This window comes from Phacochoerus africanus, chromosome 9 (genome assembly GCF_016906955.1).
Source record: "Phacochoerus africanus isolate WHEZ1 chromosome 9, ROS_Pafr_v1, whole genome shotgun sequence".
Taxonomy (NCBI): Eukaryota; Metazoa; Chordata; class Mammalia; order Artiodactyla; family Suidae; genus Phacochoerus; species Phacochoerus africanus.
The window spans coordinates 120,185,484-120,209,915 of record NC_062552.1 but is presented as its reverse complement, the minus strand read 5'-3'; the positions used below and the strand labels follow the sequence as shown (position 1 = coordinate 120,209,915).

The 24,432-nt window shown below is 44.1% G+C and overlaps 2 protein-coding genes across 4 annotated transcripts in view; one reads left to right on the top strand and one right to left on the bottom strand.

The window, feature by feature from the left end:
• Positions 1-46: 46 nt before the first annotated feature.
• GSKIP (GSK3B interacting protein) lies at positions 47-20,991 on the bottom strand. Of its 3 annotated transcripts, XM_047796374.1 has the most exons (4): positions 20,915-20,991; positions 6,001-6,031; positions 5,371-5,629; positions 1,391-2,222 (listed from the first exon to the last, which is right to left on the bottom strand). In XM_047796374.1, the coding sequence occupies exons 3-4, from the start codon at positions 5,626-5,628 to the stop codon at positions 2,061-2,063; spliced, it is 420 nt and encodes a 139-aa protein (XP_047652330.1). In that variant the 5' UTR covers position 5,629; positions 6,001-6,031; positions 20,915-20,991; the 3' UTR covers positions 1,391-2,060. The 3 variants fall into 3 exon arrangements, with proteins under 3 accessions (XP_047652329.1, XP_047652330.1, XP_047652331.1); XM_047796373.1 differs by lacking the exon at positions 6,001-6,031 and having other exon boundaries at positions 47-2,222; XM_047796375.1 differs by lacking the exons at positions 6,001-6,031; positions 20,915-20,991 and adding an exon at positions 12,862-12,945.
• Positions 20,992-21,113: 122 nt separating this feature from the next.
• The window catches only part of ATG2B (autophagy related 2B), an 80,559-nt gene continuing 77,240 nt past the window's right edge, over positions 21,114-24,432 (top strand). The window contains exon 1 of the mRNA XM_047794537.1: positions 21,114-21,729. Coding sequence (XP_047650493.1) covers positions 21,568-21,729 — 162 coding nt within the window. The 5' untranslated portion in view covers positions 21,114-21,567. The remainder of the gene's footprint in view (positions 21,730-24,432) is intronic.

The following is a 24,432-nucleotide window of genomic DNA, read 5'->3' as shown; positions in this document are numbered from 1 at the left end:
AGTGAAATCAAGGAAATCCAGGTAAAATGAAGGTTTTAATATCTAGTGGAGGTTTTAATATCTGCAGTTTTATTAAATCGTCTCTTTCTTTTGCTCCCTCATGGTAATAAAAAGAGCAAACCACTTCACACTCACATGTGACAACATGGAATTCAAAAATGAAAACAGAAGCTCTTGGAATTAATCATTTATCACAAAACAAACACTTCCAATTTTTAAACATACAATCACTTTTCTCCATACTTAACTCAAAATTAGTAAACAGAATTTTATTCAAACTTTACAAATATCCTTTACATTTAGCCTGAGATTAAGCATGAGAAAGTTCAACCTGAAGTTAGACTTCATTGCCCAAACAATTAAGCATCTGAAAATAAAGAGGATGAACATGCATTTATCAAACACAATTTAGGCATTCCAACGAACTTGGACAATGAATAGTGACCCAAACCAAACTTTAATTTGCTCTGGTCTACATGATCTTCAGAGCCTGAAAGTATGTATTATTTAATAATGACTAAAAAAAAAGCCTTCAAATGACAAATTATGGTGTGTCCAGATGCAGAATTTTAGTTTGACATTTCTACAGCTGCTGCTTTAGACTAGCATTAAAAAAAAAACGACTCCCGAATCAGTATTCAACATGTACTTGAAAACATGTAGCGGCATGGTATAGTTTATTTTTATAAATATTAGTACCTGTAGTAAAATATAAAATACAGAGTCTCCCTTTTTCAAATATTAGGTCTCTGAATGCTTCATTCATCCTTTGGTTTCAAACCCATACGATGCACGCATATGACATTGGGGACTTAGCATCAAGACGGAACACTGTACATCCGCTGGGGAAGGAGGGCATTGTGGGAAGATACCAAAGCACTATGTTATAGAAAGTAAACGCCGAAGCAAAAATACTTTCTGAATATATACTGTACATTATGTAAACAAACATTCATAGTAAGAATCAACACAGGCCAAAATATTGTTTTCTAGGAAATCAGAATCTTTCTTTCTTTTAAATCACACACACTGAAGATGCTTTTTGTTAGGAAAAGAATGGAGCCTGTTCTTACAGTTGCTTATGTGCTTAAATATCTTGGAAATAAGGAATTATTACATTCATTTGCTAACGGTTTGTCCTTTTAGTTGGCTGGCTGCTGCAAACAAGGAATACAGTACTGTTTCAGGACCTGTTTTTTTTTTTTTTTTTATTTTTATTTTCTGCTTTTTAGGCCACACTGGAGGTATGTGGAAGTTCCCAGGCTAGGGGTTGAATTGGAGCTACAGCTGCTGGCCTACACCACAGCCACAACAGCTCAGGATCTGAGCCGCATCTACGACCTACACCACCGCTCACGGCAACACCAGATCCTCGACCCACTAACAAGGCCGGGGATGGAACCCGCATGCTCATGGATACTAGTCGGGTTCGTTTCTGTTGCACCACAATGGCAACTCCAGGACCTGTTTTTCATGTAATACTAGCTAAGTAATATATAATTAACTCATTTTATCAGTCCATATTAATAATATAAATGGATTATATGAAGCAGTGAATTTCAAAATTTGTGCAGGGGATAATTTGTTTCCAATAAGGCTAGTAGTAAAATAATTACTACAAAGTCAGTCCAAGCTAGTTAGGAAACCCCTGATTTAGCAAGCTGAATCAAAGTTTGAAGTTAGGTCATTTTAATTTCTATATTACTGTGCAATCTTAGGACTTCCTAGGTAAGAGAGAGTGCTGGCAGCATCAAAGTCCTGCAATAGGAGCATGAAATACTGAATAGGTTTCTGAAATACAGAGATACTAGAGGAAGAAACTTGAATGTCTTAATGATAGTGTCACAGCAATGGCCTCAGGATTTCCTTAATGAATGAGAAGCTAAGAAAGACAAGTCATTGGTTGATAATGTTCTCAATCAAAAGCCGAAATTTGAAGCAAAAGATGATAAAGACACAAAACCAAAGATGCGTTTCCTGCTATGACCATATGCAAGAACTTCAAGCGTTATGTCAGCAGTCTGTACCAGCAGCAGCCCCTCGAACAGGAAAAAACTTGGTCATGACTGTCCGTCCCTGTTCAAAGCTTCCAGTCTTTGAAGGAGTGCATTTCCAAATGCTTCCCGGTAGGCAGGGCTGAGCGTGTCCAGCAAAGAGTAGACCGTTTCGTGGTAGGGAGTTTGAAGATGGTCGTCCACCTGGTCAAAAGCATAACCTACCACCTATATGAGAAATGCAATGGTAAGTTAAATCATAGGATTTTATTCTGGGACGAAAGGCAAAGAACCCCAAGTGTCAGCATGGGTCACTTTCTTTCTTTTTTTTTTTTTTGCTCCCTCGGCGTATGGAGGTTCCCAAGCTAGGGGTCCAATTGGAGCTGCAGCCACTGGCCTACGCCAGAGCCACAGCAACGCGGGATCCGAGCCCGAGCCGAGTCTGCGACCTACACCACAGCTCACGGCAACGCCGGATCGTTAACCCACTGAGCAAGCGCAGAGACCGAACCCGCAACCTCATGGTTCCTAGTCGGATTCGTTAACCACCTCGCCACGACGGGAACTCCAAGCATGGGTCACTTTCTAATGACATTGTACATTCTCCATCAATAGTTAGAACCTGTAATATTGAAGGAGTTCCTGTTGTGGCTCAGCGGTTAATGAACCCTACTAGCATCCATGAGGATGAGGGTTCAATCCCTGGCCTTGGTCAGTGGGTTAAGGATCCAGCATTGCCGTGAGCTGCGGTGTAGGCTGCAGACACGGCTCGGATCCTGCGTTGCTGTGGCTCTGGCGTAGGCCGGTGGCTACAGCTCCAATTTGACCCCTAGCCTGGGAATCTCCATATGCTGCAGGTGTGGCCCTAAGTAAACAAAAAAAAGAAAAAGAAATAAATAAAAATAAAAACAAAACCAAAAAGCTATACAAGGGAGTTGTTGTGGCTCAGCTGGTTAAGAACCCGGCTAGTACTCATGAGGATACAATCCCTCGCCTCGCTCAGTAGACCATGAGCTATGGTATATGTTGCAGATGTAGCTCAGATCTGGCGCTGCTGTGGCGGTGGCGTAGGCTGGCAGCTAAAGCTCCGATTCGACCTCTAGCCTGGGAACCTCCATTGCTGAAGTTCCTAGGCCAGGGACTGAACCTGTGCCACAGCAGTGACCCCAGCCACAACAGCAACTATGCTGGATCCCTAACCCACTGAGCCAACAGGGAACTCCCATGATTTGAGCTCTTTTTATAAAGAATTATAAAAATTGTTCATAGTTTTAGTTTTGCTTTATAATTAGTTACCTGAAATGTCACACTTTCATATCACTAATATATTACTTACCTGCTCAACTCTGTGACATACAAGGGAATGTCATTTCCTGTGTGTGCCTTTTTTTTTGACTTTTTAGGGCTGCACCCTTGGCATCTGGAGGTTCCCAGGCTAGGGGTCCAATTGGAGCTGTAGATGCCGGCCACAGCCACAGCCACGGCAACGCTAGATCTGAGCCGAGTCTGCGACCTACGACCTACACCACAGCTCATGGCAATGTCCTATCCTTAACCCACTGACCAAGGCCAGGGATTGAACCCACATATCCTAGTCAGCTCCATTAATCGCTGAGCTGTTCCTGGAAATGGAACTTCCAGTGTTGTTGTTTTTAATGAAAAGCAGGGGCAGACATCTAAGCAAGATGAGTGGCACCACTTCAGAACCATGCTCTGTCCGGGCACCCGCCACAGTGTGCTGAGATCTTATTAGCCCCTCTCTTATCACTGCTAGATTCTGGTCTTCCTAGGGGACAGGGATCATGTCTTATTCACATGGTCTGATTTCTAATTCCTGACAATGAAAAAAAAAAAAAAACAACCAAATATATGAGTCTCTACATGCCAGATTTTATAACTGATCTACATCTTTCTTTTGGCCGTGCCTAGGGCATGCAGAAGTTCCTAGACCAGGGGAGGAAGCTGTGCCATAGGAGCAATTCAAGCTGCTGCAGTGACAACACTGAATCCCTAGCCCTCTGCGACACAGAGAACTCCTGATCCAGATCTTTCTGCAAACATCATTCACATAATCATCCCCCAGTTCCTTTTCTTTTTTTCTTAAATTTCCAGGTTATAGATAAGAAGCAGGGACTCAGGCTGACTAATTTGCCCACTCGTACTCACAAGTAAGACTTCTCACTCTCATCAGAACCTTTCCTACCGCACCAGAAATAAAGAGTGTAAGAGAGAATTAATTTACCTAGGGTTGTTTATCTCTAATTTGGTTTGCCTACTTCTATTTAGGATCTACTTCTACAGACTACAAGCTTTTGGTCCAAATTTAGGGATTTAGGCAGGGAGCACAGGGACTACTGAATTCCAGGACCACTCCCAAAGCTAAGCCGAAGCTGTGAGGGACCGGAGAGCTGTGAGGCTGCTGGCCGTGCGGTCAGCTTCAATATAAGCGATGCTCTCTGGAAGGATATACAGGACACAGGTGCTTCACATACACCTTAAGCAAACCGCATCTAGTGAAACAGATGTTCGTGGGCTTGTGTAACCCATCAAGTGACATTCTTATTTGCGTAACCATTGCTCTGCTTTATGATACTGTGCAACTTTTGGGGAGCTACTCTTAACAGATATAGAAAGAGCAAAGTCAGAGATCTTTCACTAAGACTGAAGGTTAATTAGTAACTTCAACAGACACTAGTAAAGTTAAACACTTCTGATGTCTATTCCTCTGTTCAGCAGGTCAACAATTTTCATAACACATCGTGGTTTTTTTTGTTTGTTTTGTTTTTGTTTTTTTTAATAAAAAGCTGCTCTCAGAAGTGCTTCCTACCATTCTAAACTCAGGATTCTGAGTTTAAAAGATGTAGAGAGGCCATTCTGCCTAGAAAAGCTTACATTTAATAAAGGACATTCTTGGAAATTTGGAGGCAGGGTGTTCTGCTATGACTTGGTCTTGCTCTAACAGCTAGTGAACAGAGCAGTCACATGTTGTTTTAGTGGAAGAGATATTTATAAGAGGTGGAAAAAAGATTCTCTCAACGCAATGAATGCAAAACTCATCCAGTGCTGAGAATGCATAATCCTGGCGGATACATTTAGCTAGAAATAAGAAATAAATTAATTTCGGGGGTGATGATTACAACAAAACACTCTGCAAATCAAATCCGTGCTTTCTTTTTCAAAAAATTCAATTTTCCCATGTGGACTGAGAGACTTCGGAACTAATAAAAATTCCTAGGAAAAAAAGCTTTCCTTAAAAAAGTCTTGGGAGCTACTGCGTGCTGACCTCTCGTCGGACACCGTCCCACTTCCCGACTCCCGGCCGTTTTTGATAAAGTGGTGAGGAGGTGATTTTTTTCTGAAGAGGAAAGTGACTCACCCTGAGCCCTGCTTCAGTGAGCTCCAGGCAGTACCTGTTCCCTTCTCTTGTTTCCACGTTGATATAGGCCACGTCATCGGCGCAGCGCAGGGTTTTGGAGACGCACATGTTGTTCACGGCGAAGAGAACATCGTTCACAACGGCCTCGGCTTCCAGCCTCATGTCCTTCATGTCTGTTCCTTCAAAGCCGTTCAGCGCTGCATCTTCTTCAAACCCTGACATACTGCTCAGCTCCATGGGATTGCAGTCTGTTTCCATTCTGCCAAAAAGAAGATTTAAAACTGGCTTCGAGAAGGATCCTCCCCATACTAATGTGGGATTAAAAGCAGCTGTGCCTCACAGCAGCTATTAGAAGACAGTAACGAGCGAACAACTTTTAGGGCAAATATCGCCCCAAACCGTGTTCAGTAGTTTTTCACGGCAAAATTACAGACAACTGTAGATTTCCGGAAAAAGGTTCTCCATTCTCCACCAGATGTGAATTCCCATATTGAGAAGAATTTAGAATGTTGGTTTTCAGCTATTTCAAAAAATGCCAAGTAAAAATCTTAGTACACATTTTCAAAAAAGCATTACTTTTCGAGAATAGACATTCAGAACTAGAATTGCTGAGTCAAAGTACATACTCACCTTAACTTCCTGTAGCTACTGCTGATTCACTCTGCAAAAAAAAGGCGGTACTGATTTCTACTCCACCAATGGCCTACGAGGGACTGTATTCTTTTTCCCCACCCCATCATTTTTTGAGAGGCAAAAAATGATGTCTCATTGTTTGAACACGTATTTCTGATTAGGTATTTTTCAGAGTATTAATTTTAGTTTAAGATCATACAGCTGTTAAAAAAAGAAGAGAAATGGCGATGAACTAGGGTTGTCTGAAATCAGAGTTCGAGTCTCTACTTACTACATTTACTCTCAACAGCTCCTTCTATGACTTCTGGATTTGTGACTTTGCCTAAGCAAACCTTCCTCAGTCCATGATTACATTTAAAAAACCCTCTAAATCACCCAGAATTCCCATTCTCTTTCTGTATATTTAACCCTCTGATCCATCTGGAATTTATTTTGTGTAGTTTTATTTTCCAAATAGATACTTTATTGTCCCAATGCTACTTATTGAATAACTCATCTTTTCACTATTTTTTAAAAAATTATTTTTGTCTTTTTGCCTTTTCTTGAGCCGCTCCCGCTGGCATATGGAGGCTCCCAGGCTAGGGGTCTAATCAGAGCTGTAGCCACTGGGCTACACCACAGCCACAGCAACGCAGGATCTGAGCCGAGTCTGCAACCCACACCACAGCTCATGGCAATGCCGGATCCTTAATCCACTGAGCAAGGCCAGGGATCGAACCTGCAACCTCATGGTTCCTAGATGGATTCGTTAACCACTGTGCCATGATGGGAACTCCTCACTATTTATTTGAACTGGCTCATATTACAGTTTGAAAAAGGTTATTTTTCATGCTAACTTGATCCAATATTCTGCTATGTAGCTCCTGCTTCTCTTCTGTGATGGAGGTAACAGCTGAGTTATTGTTAAAATTTGAAATGTAAGAATGAGAAAAGTTAATAAATGTGGAATGTAAAAATGGCTTTTCAGAATAAGATATTATGCCTTCTTTTTACCTGTAGGCTTTACAAGTGACTTAAGATTTCGTTTCTGTGATACGGATTAAGCACTCACTGTCCTGTATGGGATACACCTCTTCAGCTTGTTATGAACGTTTGCTTAATACTGTTTGTCTATGACCTTACACATTCCATCTCTTTTTCTTTTCTTTTGCCTTTTTGTCTTTTTCCAGGGCCACGCCCACAACATACGGAGGCTCCCAGGCTAAGGGTCTAATTGGAGCTATAGCCGCCGGCCTACGCCTGAGCCACAGCAATGCAGGATCCAAGCCATGTCTTCGACCTACACCACAGCTTACACCACAGCTCACGGCAATGCCAGATTCTTAACCAACTGAGTGAGGCCAGGGATCAAACCCACAACCTCATGGTTCCTAGCTGAATTCGTTAACCACTGAGCCACGACGGGAACACCTCCATCTCTTTTTCTAAAGTTACTAACTAGTGTTTTATTTGTGTGCTGTTCAAAATCCTTTCAATTAGTGGTTCTCAAATTTGGCCACAATCCCAGTTCAGAGAAACTGAATCAAAACCTCTGGAAGAGTTTTCCGGGTATTTTTTTCAGAGTTTCTGGGCAATTCTACTGTACAGCCATTGCTCTAAATTATTAGTGAGAACCTTAAGGAGCCAGAGTTCCTATAGCTGTGAGTCATTTGGACATTATAAAAGTCAAAACTATTTGCCAAAGGCAATTCATGATAACCCCTGTAAGGCTATTTCGGAAAACTACACAGCAAATGTACAAATAATATAGTCCTCCAGGCTTCTTTCCACTAATGGTATGCTTTAAGGGTCCTTTATCTTCTCCTCCACAACACTTTATAAGATTAGCCCCCTCCCTACTAACAATGCAAGTTAATTATAAATTTGCCCACTGTTGCTGGAGGAAATCTGTCAGCTAACTGAAATCTCATCGACTTACTATATACGTAAATGAAAATACTTGATTTCTTTAGAAATATTCATTACACTCCTTAATATTATACTTGACTTTATATATACGGCATGAGCCCATTTTATTTCTCACAGAGTCAGTTTTGAAGACTGAAATGTGACCATGCACTACAAACCTCTTAACATCCTGAATACCAAATATCTCTATTTGGCTCAAGTAATCAAATACCTCACTTAGCGATGTCAGAAATAATAATTATTCTATGAAAAAGATGTTTATATGAGAAAGCTTGACAAGAGTCAAGCTTTTAATAAGAGTACAATTCATTGCAATTAGGCCCTTAATTATAGGGAAAGATGAAGAATCCAAAACTAGAAGAGAAGAGATTCTCACAGGTCAGTAGAGCAGGTAGTCAAGCTACTGTGCAGTAATTAGCACCAAGGGGCAAAAAAGAGGGAGACACCCTTCCTGAGACTGAACTTTTAGATCCCCCCCCCCCCCACCAAATGTCTTTGAAAGGCACATAAAATAAATAACAGACACATTCAGAACTTTTTTTTTTGGTCTTTTTTTTAGGGCCACACCTGCAGCATCAGAAGTTCTCAGGCTAGGGGTCCAATAAGAGCTGCAGCTGCCCATCTACACCACAGCCCCAGCAACTCAGGATCCAAGCCCAGTCTGCATCTGCGACCTACACCACAGCTTGTGGCAACGCCAGATCCTTAACCCACTGAGTAAGGCCAGGGATCAAACCCACATCCTCATGGATATTAGTCGGGTTCCTAATGCCCAAGCCACAAGGGGAACGCCCACGTTCAGAACTTTCGATGACATATAAATGAAAACGACAGATTTTACTACTGAAGCATTACACAAGTTGGTAACATTTTATTTATTTATTTATATTTTGCTTTTTAGGGCCGCACCTGCGGCATATGGAAGTTCCCAGGCTAGGAATTGAGTCAGAGCAACAGCTGCTGGCTTACACCACAGCCACAGCAATGTGGGATCCAAGCCATGCCTACAAACCACACCACAGCTCACAGCCATGCCAGATCCTTAACCCACTGAGGGAGTTCAGGGATCAAACCTGTATCCTCATGGATTCTAGTCAGACTCATTTCTGCTAAGCCACAATGGGAATGCCCAACATTTTAAGCTAGCATTATTTTAAGGTATTATTACAATTACTTTTTGTTGGTTACAACAGGCTCTTGATTATTTATCAGTATCCTTTCCCCTAGATTTTCCAAGGAGAATCATGATACCTCCCCCTTCCCTGAGTAAAGTAACCAAGTAGTCTGAAATCGACCCCAATCCCATTTAAAGACTGGTCGAAACTAATCAACACACAGAACTCTTCCTAGTCACTTTAACCCAGAATCCTTGACAGCACACAGACTGCACTGTTCCTGGTAGTCATCCGACAATGAGGGAAACCCAAGGATGATGCTGGGAGACTAGAGCCAAGAGATTTACAAAGAAATGGAGCCAGAGCCCTGATGGCTGCTCAACCTTTGCACTTTGCACCATTGCAGCCAATCGACTCCCATTATTCTACTGGCAACTGAAAGCACCCTAGCTGATGCAGGAGCCTACCCGGAATGAAAAGCATTCATTGATCTAGCTCTTTAGCAGCTTTAGAGAAGAGGCTTAAATGACAGAACCCTGATGATGTGTTTGTGCCTGTCATGTAGAAAGTGCTTAATGAAAAACCTTCTAGAATACTGGAGTATCAACGTGTCTGTATTAGTTTCCTACTGCTGCTGTAACCACAAACTTAGTGGTTTCAAATTAATTTTCTCACAATGCTGGGGATGACCAATCTAACCTCAAGGTGTCAGCATGGCTGTGTTCCTTTTGCAGGCTTCGGGAGAGGATCTGTTCCCTGTCTTTTCTATCTTCCAGAAGCTGCCTGCATTCCTTGGCTCATGGTCCCTTCCTCCACCTCCAAGACACATCACTCCAACCTCTGGTTCTGTGGTCACATCTCCTTATTGTCTTCTTACTTCTCAATGGATTCTCTTGTGTACCCACCTGTGGGGGTCTGCACTGCTGAGGATGGGGAAATATACGCCCATGTTGGTGAAGGGACAACTATCAGAATTACTAGTAAAACATCAGAGATGCCATCAGGTTACAAGAATGGTTGTAACCTGTGAATGCAATGTGAGACCTGTAAAACTTCCTGGTTTCCCTTTTCTGTAAGCAAAACAACTGATCGTCACATACGAAATTCCGAACCAGTAGAACTCTGAGCAGTGACGGAAATGCTCTTTTGCCCTGCTGTCCAATACAGTAGCTACCAGCTACACATTAGACTGAGGCACCTGAGTTTCAAATTGTATTTAATTGTCATTCATTTAATTTAAATGGCTAGTGGCTGTGTATCAGAGAGTACAGTACTTTGTGAATCCTTGTGGATAATACAATGAACTGAGTTTACATTATTATTGAAAAAATTAACAGACATAAAGGTACTAAAGCTTATTTTATTTTTATTTATTTTTTCCTTTGTAGGGCCACGCCTGAGGCATATGGAAGTTCCCAGGCTAGGGGTCAGTTGGAGCTACAGCTGCTGGCCTGCACCACAGTCACAGCAACACCAGATCTGAGCCACGTCTGCAACCTACACCACAGCTCATGGCAATGCCATATCCCTAACCCACTGAGCGAGGCCAGGGATTGAACCTGCATCCTCATGGATGTTTGTTTCGCTAAGCCATAACGGGAACTCCCCTAAAGCTTATTTTACATATAAGTAGCAAGATTTGGAAATACACATGTTAGAAAATCCATTTTGAATCTTAGCTATTTTATGGAGGGAAATGCGCCCTCATTGTTTCCCCTAGTAAAAATTAATGAATTACTCCTATTTTTAATCTTGTCAATTTAGACTCAAGTTTATATATTCAGCATTTTTCTAAATATTAGAATATTAATTAAGGGAGTTCCCTTTGTGGCTCAGTGGTTAACAAGCCTGACTAGGATCCATGAGGATGTGGGCAGCCCTGGCCTCACTCATTGGGTTAAGGATCCAGTGTTGCCATGAGTCATGGTAGGTCGCAGATGTGGCTTGGATCTGGTATTGCTGTGGCTGTGGTACACAGACTGGTAGCTGCAGCTCTGATTCAACACCTAGCCTGGGAACTTCCATTTGCTGCAAGTGCAGCCCTAAAACGCAGAGAAAAAAAAATTAAAAACATTTACTGGTAGTTTATAGCCTAAATTGGGAGATACACAGGCACATGAAATACGTACACAAATACTAATACCGTGTACATGTATTATAATTACAACATAAGAAATGTATAATTAGAGAAAACAATGACATATCTTGGACCTACTACAAACCTACCACTAACCCTGTATAAAGTGCAGCTGGCCACGAAGCTTCTTTGGGTTCATGGTTTTCTCATTTATAGAACAAGGGGGAAGGAAGAGGAAATTCTTCACTGTTCCTGACAGCGCTGACATTCCATGATTTACGACATAATTGTTAGCTATGATGGGCTTGACTCATGGAAAATTAGGCTTGAATGAGCAAAGATGACAAGCTGTGGGTAGGCAGAAAGGACCTGAGCACTGCGGAGGGTTCTTCAGAGGGAACACTGAATAAACAAGGGACAGGGTGTGGCAGGAGCTGTAAGATTAGCCCACCTAGGCTAACACGAGGAAAATGTTCAGAGAGCAATGGAATGGCCCAATTGGACAGGGTGCTAATAACTACACAACAGAATCTGATTTTAATATAATAGGCTATTTTAAGCTCCTGAGAAGGGGAAGAGCAATGCCCTTATATCTAGAGTGGGCTCCTTGCAGTTTCTAGGGGGCTCAGCAGGCTAAGGATCCAGCACTGTCACTGCCATGACTCAGGTGGCTGCCTCGGCGGTTTGGATCCCTGGCTGGAGCTTTTGGAGCTTTCACCTGCCAAAAAAGCGGTTTCCTGTAGGAAGCGTATAGTTTGGTCCTGCTTTTTCATGCACTCTGATAACCCCTACCTCTTACTTAGTGTTTAGACTACTTACATGTAGTGTGATTACCCTGAGGACTGATGCTTCCTGTGACCGGAGAGCTTGCTCTCTATCTGGCCGTGTGTTTTCTATCTGTCCCATCTGTGCTTTATTCCCCTTTCCTTATTTTTCTACCTACTTTTGGACGGACCACCTTGGAGGATTCTATTTTACATCCTTTGGTGGCTTATTAACGCTGCTGTATGTTCCGGGGGGTTGCTTTAGTTTAAAGTATACATCTTTAGTTTACCACACGTTAAAGATTCAAGTGTTCTTATACCACTTCACACAGACTATAAGAACCTTACAAGAGTATATTATATAGTGGTCTTCTCTACATGTTAGAAACTAAAGAATACATGTTATTTTTGCTTTAAATGGCTAGCTACTTTTCAAAGAGGTTTAGGTAACAAGAAAAAGGGATTTTATATTTAACCACGTAGTTACTATGGCTTTGTGTTGATCTACATCTGCATGTACAATCCGTATAATTTTTCTTCAGGGGGATGGATTTCCTTAAACGTTATCTGCAGTGTAGGTCTGCTATTAATTCTTTCAGCTTTTTTATGTCTGAACAAGTCTTCCTATTACCTTCATTCTTAAAAGACATTTTTGCTGGGTACAGAATCCTAGGTTGACTTTTTCTCTTTCAAGATTTTATTTATTTATTTCTTTGTCTTTTTAGGGCCGCACCTGCGGCATATGGAGGTTCCCAGGCTGGGGGTCCAATCAGAGCTGTAGCTGCCGGCCTACACCACAGCCCCAGCAACGCGGGATCTGAGCTGCATCTGCAACCAACACCACAGCTCAGGGCAATGCCGGATCCTTAACCCACTGATCGAGGCCAGGGATTGAACCTACGTCCTCATGGATGCTACTCAGGTTCATTAACCACCGAGCCACAACGGGAACTCCTCTTTCGAGATTTTAAAGATGTCTCTACTGTCATCTTACTTGCACTGTTTCCCATGAGAAGTCTGAGGTCGTTATCTCTGTTCCTCTTGGTGTAGTTTTCTTCATGATTCTTTTGCTTGGGGTTCACTGAGCCTCTTGCATCTGTGGGTTCATAGATTTTAGCAAATTTGGAAAAATCCTGGCCATTATTTTTTTAAACACTTATCTGTCCCTCCTCTCTTCGTGGGCTCCAATTTCATGAATATTACTTCAAGTGAAGTTGTCTTCTCTTGTTCATTTTTTTCAGTCTCTGAATTTCACTTTGAACAGTTTCCAAGGCTATGCCTTCAAGTTCTTTTCTCATTTGTTAGTTGCAGTTATCTCATCTCTTCTACCGCATCCTTTTTTAAAAAACATTTTTCATGTCTTTCTACTTAACACACTCAACCTTTTCTCTAGTTTTGTGAACATATGGTATGATAATAATAAATGGTTCAATGTCCTTGTTCACTCATTTCACTGTGTTATTTCTGGGTTAGTTTCAACTGATAGATTTTTCTAAATGTTACAGATTGTACACTGCTGCTTTGCATGCTTGCTATTTTTTTCTAAGGTATGCTTGGTATTTCTGATTGGATGCCAGACTGTGTGAACTTTTGTATGTATGGTACTGGATATTTTTATATTCCTATAAATATTATTGAGCATTGTCCTAGGATATAGTTATCTGGGAAAAGCTTGATCCTTTTGGGTCTTGCATTTAGGCTTTTTAAGACAGTATCAAAACTGATTAAGTCACTGGTTCATTTTTTTCCCCACTATGGAGGCAAAATCTTTATTATTATTATTATTATTTTTTGGCCTTTTTAGGGCAGTGCCTGGGGGCCTATGGAAGTTCCCAGGCTAGGGGGCGAACTGGAGCTGTAACTGCTGGCCTACATCACAGCCACAGCAATGCCAGATCGAAGCCTTGTCTGTGACCTATAGCGCAGCTCACGGCCAGGCCGGATGCTTAACCCACTGAGTGAGGCCAGGGATCAAACCTCGTCCTCATGGATGCTAGTTGGGTTCTTTACTACTGAGTCATGACAGGAACTCCCAGGTAACATCTGGCCTATGAATTATGAGGTCTTCTATTCCGGGTGATAGGATCTGGATGTTATCACTGGTCCTGTCTGAGCTCTGGAAATTCCTCTAATTCCTCTGGGTAGTTCTTTCTCCAGCCCTAGGTAGTGTCCTCACACTTTCGTGCTGATCAGTATCCAGCTGCAGCCTGGAGCGGGCTCCTCTGTGCACATGCGTAGCTCTCACACTGTCATGCCCTCTCCCTTCTAGCACTGTCCTAGCTGCCTTGGCCTTCCTGGACTCTCAAGCTCAGAAGCCTCAATTCAGGGAGACTGCTGGGTTCCACCTAGGTTTCTCCTCACAAGGTCATGCCTAGAAATTCTACCCTGGCAATAACCTGGGGCAACGGTCTGCCCCGGAGAGAGCACTGTCTTCTACTGCCTTATGCCCAAAGTCTTAAGACCACTGTTTCAAGAATTTTTCCCACTTTTTTTTTCTTTTTTTTTAGGGCTGCACCTGCAGCACATGGAGGTTCCCAGGCTAGGGGGTGCAACTGGAATTGGAGCTGCAGCTGCCAGCCTACGCCACAGCCAGAGCAACACCAGATGCGAGCCATGTCTGCGGCCTACACCACAGTGCATGGCAACACTGGATCCTTAACCACGAGTGAGGCCAGCATGGAACCCCCATCCTCGTGGATCCTAGTTGTGTTCTTAACCCACTGAGCCACAAGGGGAACTCCAATACTCATAGTTTTTCACTTAAAAAAATTTGTACTTTGACATTACGTTCAGACTTTTAATCCCTCCAAATTCTGCTCAGACACATCTCTTTCAGGATTCCGTATTTTCTCTCAAGGCAGAGTTAATCACCATGTCCTCCTTCCTTAGAATTTGTTTGGATACTTCTGTACTTACACCTCACTTCACATGGAGGCCTGTGCTGTCAATACCACCAGCACAATGTCTGGCATAAAGTGGGTCTTCACGGATATTTTCTGAATGGATAAACCACAGAGAAAACGCTAACTTCCTGCTTCTTAAGCTGTAGGACTTAGCTCTGTGAAAGGGGGCATAAAAAGCCACAGGATAAACATGCTAGACAGCCCTGGAAAGTACACATCACTGTTACAACAACAATATTATGGAGCATGATGCAAAATTAGCTGGAATTTTAAAGCAAATGGCAGCCTCAAGCCATATCTTCTTTAGGTCCTCCTCTGACAGGAACATTTTAATGAAAAGTAAGTAAGACTGCTTTAACCCCAGGACTTAACTCAAAAAGCTAGAAATTGCGGGCACCAGGCCTGGGGGCATAAAGTTAACAGGCAGGGGGTGGAGCTGGTGGAAGAGTAGGATATAAATACTGGGTTGGACCTTCTCTAAGTATTTTTTTTTTTGTCTTTTTGCTATTTCTTGGGCCGCTCCCGCGGCATATGGAGGTTCCCAGGCTAGGGGTCAAGTCGGAGCTGTAGCTGCCGGCCAACGCCAGAGCCACAGCAACACGGGATCTGGGCCGTGTCTGCAACCTACACCACAGCTCGGAGCAACGCCGGATCCTTAACCCACTGAGCAAGGGCAGGGACCGAACCTGCAACCTCACGGTTCCTAGTCGGGTTCGTTAACCACTGTGCGACGACGGGAACTCCCTTCTCTAAGTCTTTATAGCTCCTCCTACTTCAGTTATGATAATGCTCTTTATTAAAAGTTAGGATAATTATTGGTAGCTCTTACTTCTGTTGGTATAATTCTTGGGCTGGGTTAGTGTTTTTGGAGGATTCATGAGACTGGTTATCAAGATATTGATTACTAAGTCCTTTATTCTCTACTTCTTAATTTTTTCAATTCTAATTTTCTATATCAAAAATGTATTTTGGGAGTTCCCATCGTGGCTCAGTGGTTAGCGAATCCAACTAGGCACCGTGAGATTTCAGGTTCCATCCCTGGCCTTGCTCAGTGGGTTAAGGATCTGGCGTTGCTGTGTGCTGTGGTATAGGTTGCAGACGCGGCTAGGATCCCGAGTTGCTGTGGCTCTGGTGTAGGCTGGTGGCTACAGCTCTGATTAGACCCCCTAGCCTGGGAACACCCATATGCCACAGGAGCAGCCCAAGAAATGGCAAAAAGACCAAAAAAAAAAAAAAAATTTTTTTTTTTTGTTTGCAACAAGACAAAAAAACTTTAAAAAGTTTGGTTCAGTTTCAAATGAAATGAGATGTTATGAATTTATCTGCATTTCAAACAACTGTTTCGAAAGTAAACCTGAATAAAGTTGGAGTTCCCATTGTGAGTCAGTGGGTTAACACAACTAGTAGAGCTCCTACCGTGGCTCAGCAGAAATTAATCTGACTAGCATCCATGAGGACTCAGGTTTGATCCCTGATCTTGCTCAGTGGATTTAGGATCTGGTGTTGCCGTGTGCTGTGGTACAGGTCGCAGACATGGGTTGGATCTGGTGTTGCTGTGGTTGTGGTATAGGCTGGCAGCTGCAGCTCTGATTCATCCCCTAGCCTGAGAACTTCCATATGCCTTGGGTGCGGTCCTATTTAAAAAATATATATATAAACCCGACTAGTATCTATCTATCTATATATGAATCCAACTAGTATCCATGATGATGCGGGTTCGATCCCTGGGCTCACTGAGTGGGTTAAGGCTCTGGTGTTGCCACGAGCTTCCATGTAGGTTGCAGATGGGGCTTGGATCCCATGTAGCTGTGGCTGTGGTGTAGGCTGGCAACTGCAGCTAAGATTCAACCCTTTGCCTGGGAACTTCCATATGCTGCAGGATTGGCCCTAAATGGCAAAAAAAAAAAAAAAAAAGTGAATAAAGTTGATTAATTACAATTAGCAACATTTAGAATTTAGACAAAGCTAAAGCTAGTTTAACCTTTATTTTCTGTAACATGTGAGATTTAATCTGTTTTTAATAGCTCTGAGATGTTTGCGGTGTTTTTGTTTGTTTTTGGCCACGCCTGTGGCATGGGGAAGTTCCAGGCCAAGGATCAAACCAGTGCCACAGCAGCGATAACAACAGATCCTTAACCCTTGAGGCATAAGGGAATTCCTGAGATGTTTATTCTGGAACTAAGACGTTTAAATGAGAGTCATTTGCAGTACTACAAATATTATATATTTGTAACATACAGTGAATCAAAATAAAATGGCTTATTTTTCCATTTGTAAACTGATAAATTGCTCTGCTAAATAAAATCACTCTGCACCCTATTTTCAACAATGACAGAGACATATGCACAATCTAGTCATAAGAAATCTAGCCAACAGAATTGTATTCTGCTTCAGTTGATTAAGGAGGAGGGTGAGGGTGAAGAAATAGATAATGTTAGTTCCCTTGTGGTGCAGTGGATTAAGGATCTGGCATTGCTGCCACTGCGGCCTTGCTGCAACTGCAGCACAGGTTCGATTCTTGGTCTGAGAACTTCCACATGCTGTGGGTGAGGCCAAATGACAACAAAAAACAAATATATAATGTTAACTTGAGAATTTCTTTTTAAGATGTACTTTGCTTTATCAGGCAATTCATGAATTGGGCAAAATCCCTTCTGGCATCTAGAATGGTACTCTGGAGAAGCCTATTTTTTTTTTTTTTGCCTCTTCTTGAGCTGCTTCTGAGGCATATGGAGGTTCCCAGGCTAGGGATCAAATCGGAGCTGTAGCCGCCGGCCTACGCCACAGCCACAGCCACTCCGGATCCGAGCTGCATCTGCAACCCACACCACAGCTCACAGCAACGCCAGATCCTTAACCCACTGAGCAAGGCCAGGGATGGAACCTGAAATCTCACGGTGCCTAGTTGGATTCGTTAACCACTGCGACACTACAGGAACTCCTGGAGAAGCCTTTTAACCTAAATAAATAGTAACATTATAACCCTTTACAAACTTTCCTTAGAATTTAGAAACTGTAAATGAGATTCTAAAAGACTACAAAATTAATCTTTAAAAACAAAATTTGAAAAAACCCTCCACGTTATATAGAGGATTTGGTACTCTGTTTAATATAAGGTATCTACCAGCATAAAACAAATCAATACCTAAAGAGATACGAAATAGAAAACCTCTTCGCTTCCCATTTAAACTCTAAATTGGCTCTCTACCAGAATCAGCATATTCTGTTGCTGGTACCTTTAAAAATCAGAATACCTTACGGGCGCTTTTATTCTGGCAGATTGCATCACCTAGTATAAAGTTTCTAAATGATTCCTTATAACACCATACGTAAATTATTCAGGGGCCAGCTCTTACTTCATTTGTTGGTATACTTTTTAGGCTATGTTAGTGGCTTTTGGAGAATTCATGAAACTATCAACTAGTTATCAAGATATTGATCACTAATTTCTTTACTCTCTACTTCTTCATTTAGTAGATTTTGTTTTGTTTCATCACCAATTTATAGCATCAAAGAGCTAGCAAAAGACTGTATATTTGTTCTTGAGGACAAGAATGGGTTTAGAAAGACAGTCTTATATACAGGGTGACAAAAGAACAGAGCCAGAATGATTTCAAGAGTAGTATACAGATGTCAAATTTTCATTTTGGAAGAAAGTTTAATTTGTCAGTTGCTATTACAACAGTCAGCCGAGGGCTAGAATGCAATTATCTTGCTCATGATTACAGTTGACCCTTGAGCAACACAGGCTTGAACTCTGCAGGTCCACTTACATGCAGATTTTTTTCAACAGCAACTATTACAGAACTACACTGTCCGTGCTGACTGAATCAGCAGATGTGCAACTGTGAATATGGAGGACGGACCATAAGTTATACGCAGATTTTCAAGTTTGGGAGGGTTTGTGTCCCTTATCACAGCATTGTTCAAGGGTCAACTGTACTTTTATTTGTATCATACCTCACAGTCTGGAGAAATGCTCTCAACATGAGTAAGGGGCCATATGGTATGGTGCTTAAAGGGTTTTGTGTGTTTTTTTGGTCGTTTTGCCTTTTCTAGGGCTGCTCCCACGGCATATGGAGGTTCCCAGGCTGGGGGTCTAATCAGAGCTGTAGCCGCTGGCCTACACCACAGCCATAGCAATGGGGGATCTGAGTGGCATCTGCGACCTACACCACAGCTCACAGCAACGCCGGATCCTTAACCCACTGAGCAAGGCCAGGGATCGAACCCACAACCTCATGGTTCCTAGTCAGATTCGTTAACCACTGAGCCATGACAGGAACTCAAGTCTTTTCTCAACACAGCAGTTAGCATGATCCTGTAAAAACTTCATCAGATTATGTCACTCAGTTCCTCAAACCCATGTAATTCACCAAGTGAAAAGTCAAAGTCTCTATAATGGCCTATAAGGCCTTACATGACACACCCCCACTTCCATCCCACTCCTGCCAATTCCCCCAGCTCTACTCCTCTTTCCTGACATTCCTTGAATTCACTAAGCATGCTCTTACCACAGGGCCTTGCACTCTGCTGTTCCCCGTGCCTGGAAAACTCTTACATGTATTCACATGCCTTGCTCCCCAGCTACCTCTAAGTCTCTGCTAAAATATCACCTTATCAACCGAGGGAGGACTTCCCTAACCCCTATGAAAAGCTGACAAATCTCTCCCCTTTCCACTCTCTTTACATTGTTTTATTTTTTTTCTACAGCACTTATCACATGGCTTATGATATATTTGATTATAGTCTGTGTGCCCACCCTTCCATAAAATGTAAGCACTCCCTGAGGGCAAGGACTTGATCTGTTCACTGCAGCATCTCCAGCACCTAGAACAATCCCTGGCACATAGCAGGCAACCAATAAACACTTACTGAATAAAGGAATGGGCTTTTCACTATAGAACATAAGATCCCTGAATTTCTCTTCACCTTTTTCACATCACCAATGGTACAGATTTTCATTTAATGGATCCTTAACAAACATTTTTAAATGAATGAAGAGCAAGGAAACTGAAGGTACTGAGAATGCTTGGGCCAAGTCTACAAAGAATGAGAGGTACCAAAATTCACAGCACTTGTATGACCCTGGAAAGCACAGTGGTTCTAAAATGAAAAGGTGGTTGAAGGAGGGGGATTCAGAGCTTTTTCCATCTGCCAACGTTTCTGGGCTGTGTTAGTACTTCTAAGACGTTTGTTATCAACATACAAACGAAATCTCCTTAAACCAGCTGTCCTAATTGACTATTCTTCATTACACGGTATGCATCTGGACTCGTTTACATTTGTTCTCTAGTTAACCGGTTTAGGATTCCTAATAATCTTTGGAGGTAAGATATTACTAACATGCCTACAGTCGACAAAGACTCAGAGAGGGTAGTGGCCAGTTGAAGGTGTCTCGGCTAATAAGTGCCAGGAGCTGGAGTCTAACCCAGGGCACCTGGCTTCCGGGTTATGGAACACCGGCACTCAGGCCTTCTCGGGGTTGACCAAGTGCAAAGCCGGCTCCGCCTCTGCAGGAGTTGCCTCGTAAAAGGCAGAAATCCGACTGCGCAGATTCCCAGAACAGCACAGGTACCTTGCCCAGGCTTCCCCGGGGTCGGAAGGCTTTGGCATCGATCACAGAAAGCAGTTCTGCCCACCAATGCCTCGAAGACTCGAAGTTTCCCGTCGCTGGCGCAGCACACCCAGGATGGATAAAGCGCTTTGGAAACTGCAAAGCCGCTAGCTAGACAGCAGCGAAAATGAAGCTTTGGAAAACAGTATCTAAATGAGGCGGGCGACGAATAACTTATTGACAATGGGCACCGGTCAATACTGGGGGTAGGGGAATGTTAGGGAGTGTGAGTGTGTGTGTGTGTGTGTGTGTGTGTGTGTGTGTGTGGAGGGGGTGAGCCAGACGGGCTGCAGCCCTTCAGGTGGAGCTCGCGGCGTCCCGAGCGCCCGTTTCGGGGTCCTGGTCTAAGGTGACAGGGACGGCCGAGGCTGGAGCCGCTCCCAGACCCCTCTTTGCACGGGGGCCTCTTCCGCCCTAGCCCCCCACGGCCCAACCCGCTGCGCCGCGGCCCGCTCAGAGAGCCCTGGGTCCGCCCCCGAACCCCCCTCGGCCTCCCGCCGCCCACCGCCAGCCCCGCGGCTGCTCACCTGTGCTCGCCCCGCGCCTTCCTCTTCTTCCCTCCGGAGGCTTCGGGAACCGACCTGCGGCACCGCCCCCTCGCTCCCCACTCTCGCCCCGCCCCCTCGGAGCCGGAACTGCTCCCTTCCGGCCTCCTTTCCCCGCCTCCTTCGGACCCCCTCCCCCCCAGTGTGGCGTCACTTCCGTATGCGCCCGGCCCAGGGCTGGGAATCCAAGTCTCGCGAACGCGCCAGGGGCGTCCCGCAGCCGGGAGCGCGCCCCGCGGATGACAACAAATTCGTCGCGCGGCGGCGGTGGAGGAGTCGGTCTCAGCCCAGGTCGCAGGCGGTGCTGCCGCCTCGTGCGGTGTCTTGCACCCTCTTTCTGTGCCGACCAGGAACCCCTTGGAAGCCCCCAGGCCTGGGGCCGCTGGGACTCCGCACCTTGTCCGCGCCAGGCCTAGCGCGAGAGGCGCGGCGCTGGTGATGGGGTCGCCCTGAGGGACGCCCAGCGCTGAGCGGGCATGGAGGGCCCTCCCCGGGCCTAGGCCCCGCTGCAGCCTGGGCACGCTGGCCGGGATCTGAGGCGCCGTCACCGCCGCCGCCGCCGCCTGGAGCGGGAGCCTGGGCCCCGAGGCCGGAGCCGCCTGCAGCCCCCGCCAGCCCTTCTGCCAGCCCTCATCATGCCTTGGCCGTTTTCAGAGTCCATCAAGAAGAGAGCCTGTAGGTACCTCCTGCAGAGGTACCTGGGCCACTTTCTGCAGGAGAAACTGAGCCTGGAGCAGCTCAGCTTGGACCTGTACCAGGGCACCGGGTCCCTCGCCCAGGTCCCCTTGGACAAATGGGTAAGAGCTGCCGGCGGCCAGCCTGGCGGAACTCACTCTACTCTTAAGGGCGCTTTGACCTAGTGTCATCCAGGATTGGTGACGTTCAGTCCCTCCCTGGGAATTGTTTGGCTCTAAGTGGGGCAGGACCCCAGAGAAATGTGTTCAAATGTTGTTTAACCTGTTCCTAGCAAGTTTGCGCTCCCAAATCACGTGCTCCAGAAACTTAACAGAGGTGATGGAGTCTACACTGTGGGAATCAGTGGTGTCAGTGGTTTTTTTTTTTGGTGGAGGGGAGGGCGGGGGGAGGTCTGCGGAAGGTGACCAGTGCTGCCATTTGGGGATAGGAAGGGTTGCGGGGTGCTGTGCAAACAAACTCTATTTCGTGGACTGGCACTGCAGAAAGATTAAGGATGACGAGGATCTTTGGGGATGTCAGCATGCCTAAATATTTCTTTATTTAGGGTTGATTCCTTGCACACTGCGGCCCCCCGGGCAGCGTTTGCGATGTGGAGGAAAGTTAGGTGAAGTCCTCCTCTGCCGGTTGCCTGCTTTTGCTTGATGATACGTTTATAAGGCCAGTCGGTGAAGAGTTGCGTGGCTTTAATAGTGCTGTCTGGTTGTGCCTGTTTGCTTCACGTGACCGATCGTAAAAGCAGGTGTTGCAAAAGCGCTGACGCTGCAGCTTTCGGACATTTAAAAACCCGTTTTCCGCGCCTCATCCAGAAGTGGTGAATTGACTCCTTGTGTGAACAGGCGCTTCATGTCTAGTTGCGCCTGCATCTGTATGTTTTCAGTGTAGAGTATTTTACTTCATGTGTACTCAGCCTTGAATGGCAAGAATGGAGTGGCTCTCTCCCACTCCCCCCCAATTTTTGATTCATTCCACTAGAGTTTGCTGCGTACAGTTTGAATTGGTTGTACCAGTCTAGAGTTTTACTATCCTAAAAGCCTTCCAACACAGTTTACATTTAGGAAATCATCAACTTAGGTGACCTTCCTGTGGTGGTTGGGCAAAACAAACGGAAACTATTTTTCCCTTGATTGAAGCTGTGTGAAAAGCTTACTTTTTTTTTTTTTTTTAATGTAAAAGTGCTTTAACAGAGTAATGACTTCCTTAGTGGTAGAAACCTGAAAAACTCAAATTATGGTAGTACCTTATTATAATCCTTAAATTAGTTTCTGCTGATATAAGTTAAGCATATGATTTGGTCAGCAAGTGGGAGACTTAAGCTGGGAGTGTACTCAGGACGACCGCAAGAGCCCCGGTTTGACCAGCAGGAAGACGCAGTCCCACCCCACAGTAGCCCAACTGCTGCAGTCGGTCAGAGGACATTGGACGTGGTAATTCACCTGAGCTCAGTAAACATTGATGTAGTGTCTACCCCATGCCAGGCACTGTGTCAGGGTACAGCATTGCTGTAATTCTTATAACAAGGTAGGGATTCTGATGGATACATTTTTTTAATTCATTGACACATGAGTCTGTACTTTTGGTACAGTTATGAATAGGCTATCTTGAAGGAAGAGGACTGGACATTTATTTATTAATAATCTTTTTGGGGTCGAATGACTTTGTATGCATTCTTTTTTTTTTTGCTTAGGGCCGCACTTGCAGTATATGGAAGTTCCCAGGCTAGGGGCTGAAATTGAGCTGCCTCTGCCGGCCTACACCACAGCCACAGCAACGTAAGATCTGAGCCATCTGCGACTTAAGCTCATGGTAACGCAGGATCCTTAACTCACTGAGCGGGGCCAGGGATTGAACCTGCGTCCTCATGGATACTAGTCAGGTTTGATATGGCTGAGCCACAATGGGAACTCCTGCATTATTCTTTAATGACTTTTCTTTTCTTTCTTTCTTTATTTCTTTCTTTTTTTTTTTTTTTTTTAGGGCTGCACCTGAGGCATATGGAGGTTCCAAGTCTAGGGGTCAAATCAGAGCTGTAGCTGTTGGCCTACGCCACAGCCACAGCAATGTGAGATCTGAGTCACGTCTTCGATCTATACCGCAGCTCACAGCAATACTAGATCCTTAACCCACTGATCAAGGCCAGGGATTGAACCTGCGTCCTCATGGATACTAGTCAGATTCATTTCCGCTGAGCCACAATGGGAACTCCTTTAATGACTTTTCATATTAACCCTCTAAGGATGGTATTGTTATTTCCATTTTACCAATGGAGTTCAATAATTTGCCTCAAGTCACACAGCTTGCAAGTGATATAGTGAGAATTGAAACCTAGTTCAGGTCTAATTCCTAAGCCTATTATTTCTTCATTAATCACATGGCTTCAAGTCAAGGAAAGAGCAGTTAATGCTACTGAGCATCTGTTTATTACAGCCATGGTACTAGGCACTCTCACCGTGAGGTATTATTTAATCCACAATTGCAGTGGGGGAGTTGCCATTGTGACTCAGCAGCTTAATAACCCATGAGGATACAGGTTTGATCCCTGCCCTTGCTCAGTGGGTTAAGGACCTGGCATTGCTACAAGCTGTGGTGTAGATCACAGATGCAGCTCGTATCTGGTGTTGCCGTGATGTAGGCAAGAAGCTGCAGTTCAGGTTCCACCCTGGCTGAGAACTTCCATATGCTGCAGGTATGGAGGTGGTATTAAAAAAAGAAAAAAAAAAAATCTAATCCTCATGGGAAACCAGATGGTAATATTTGAATTTTACAGTTTGACTTCAGGATCATTGGAAGAATAACTTATAGCTGGA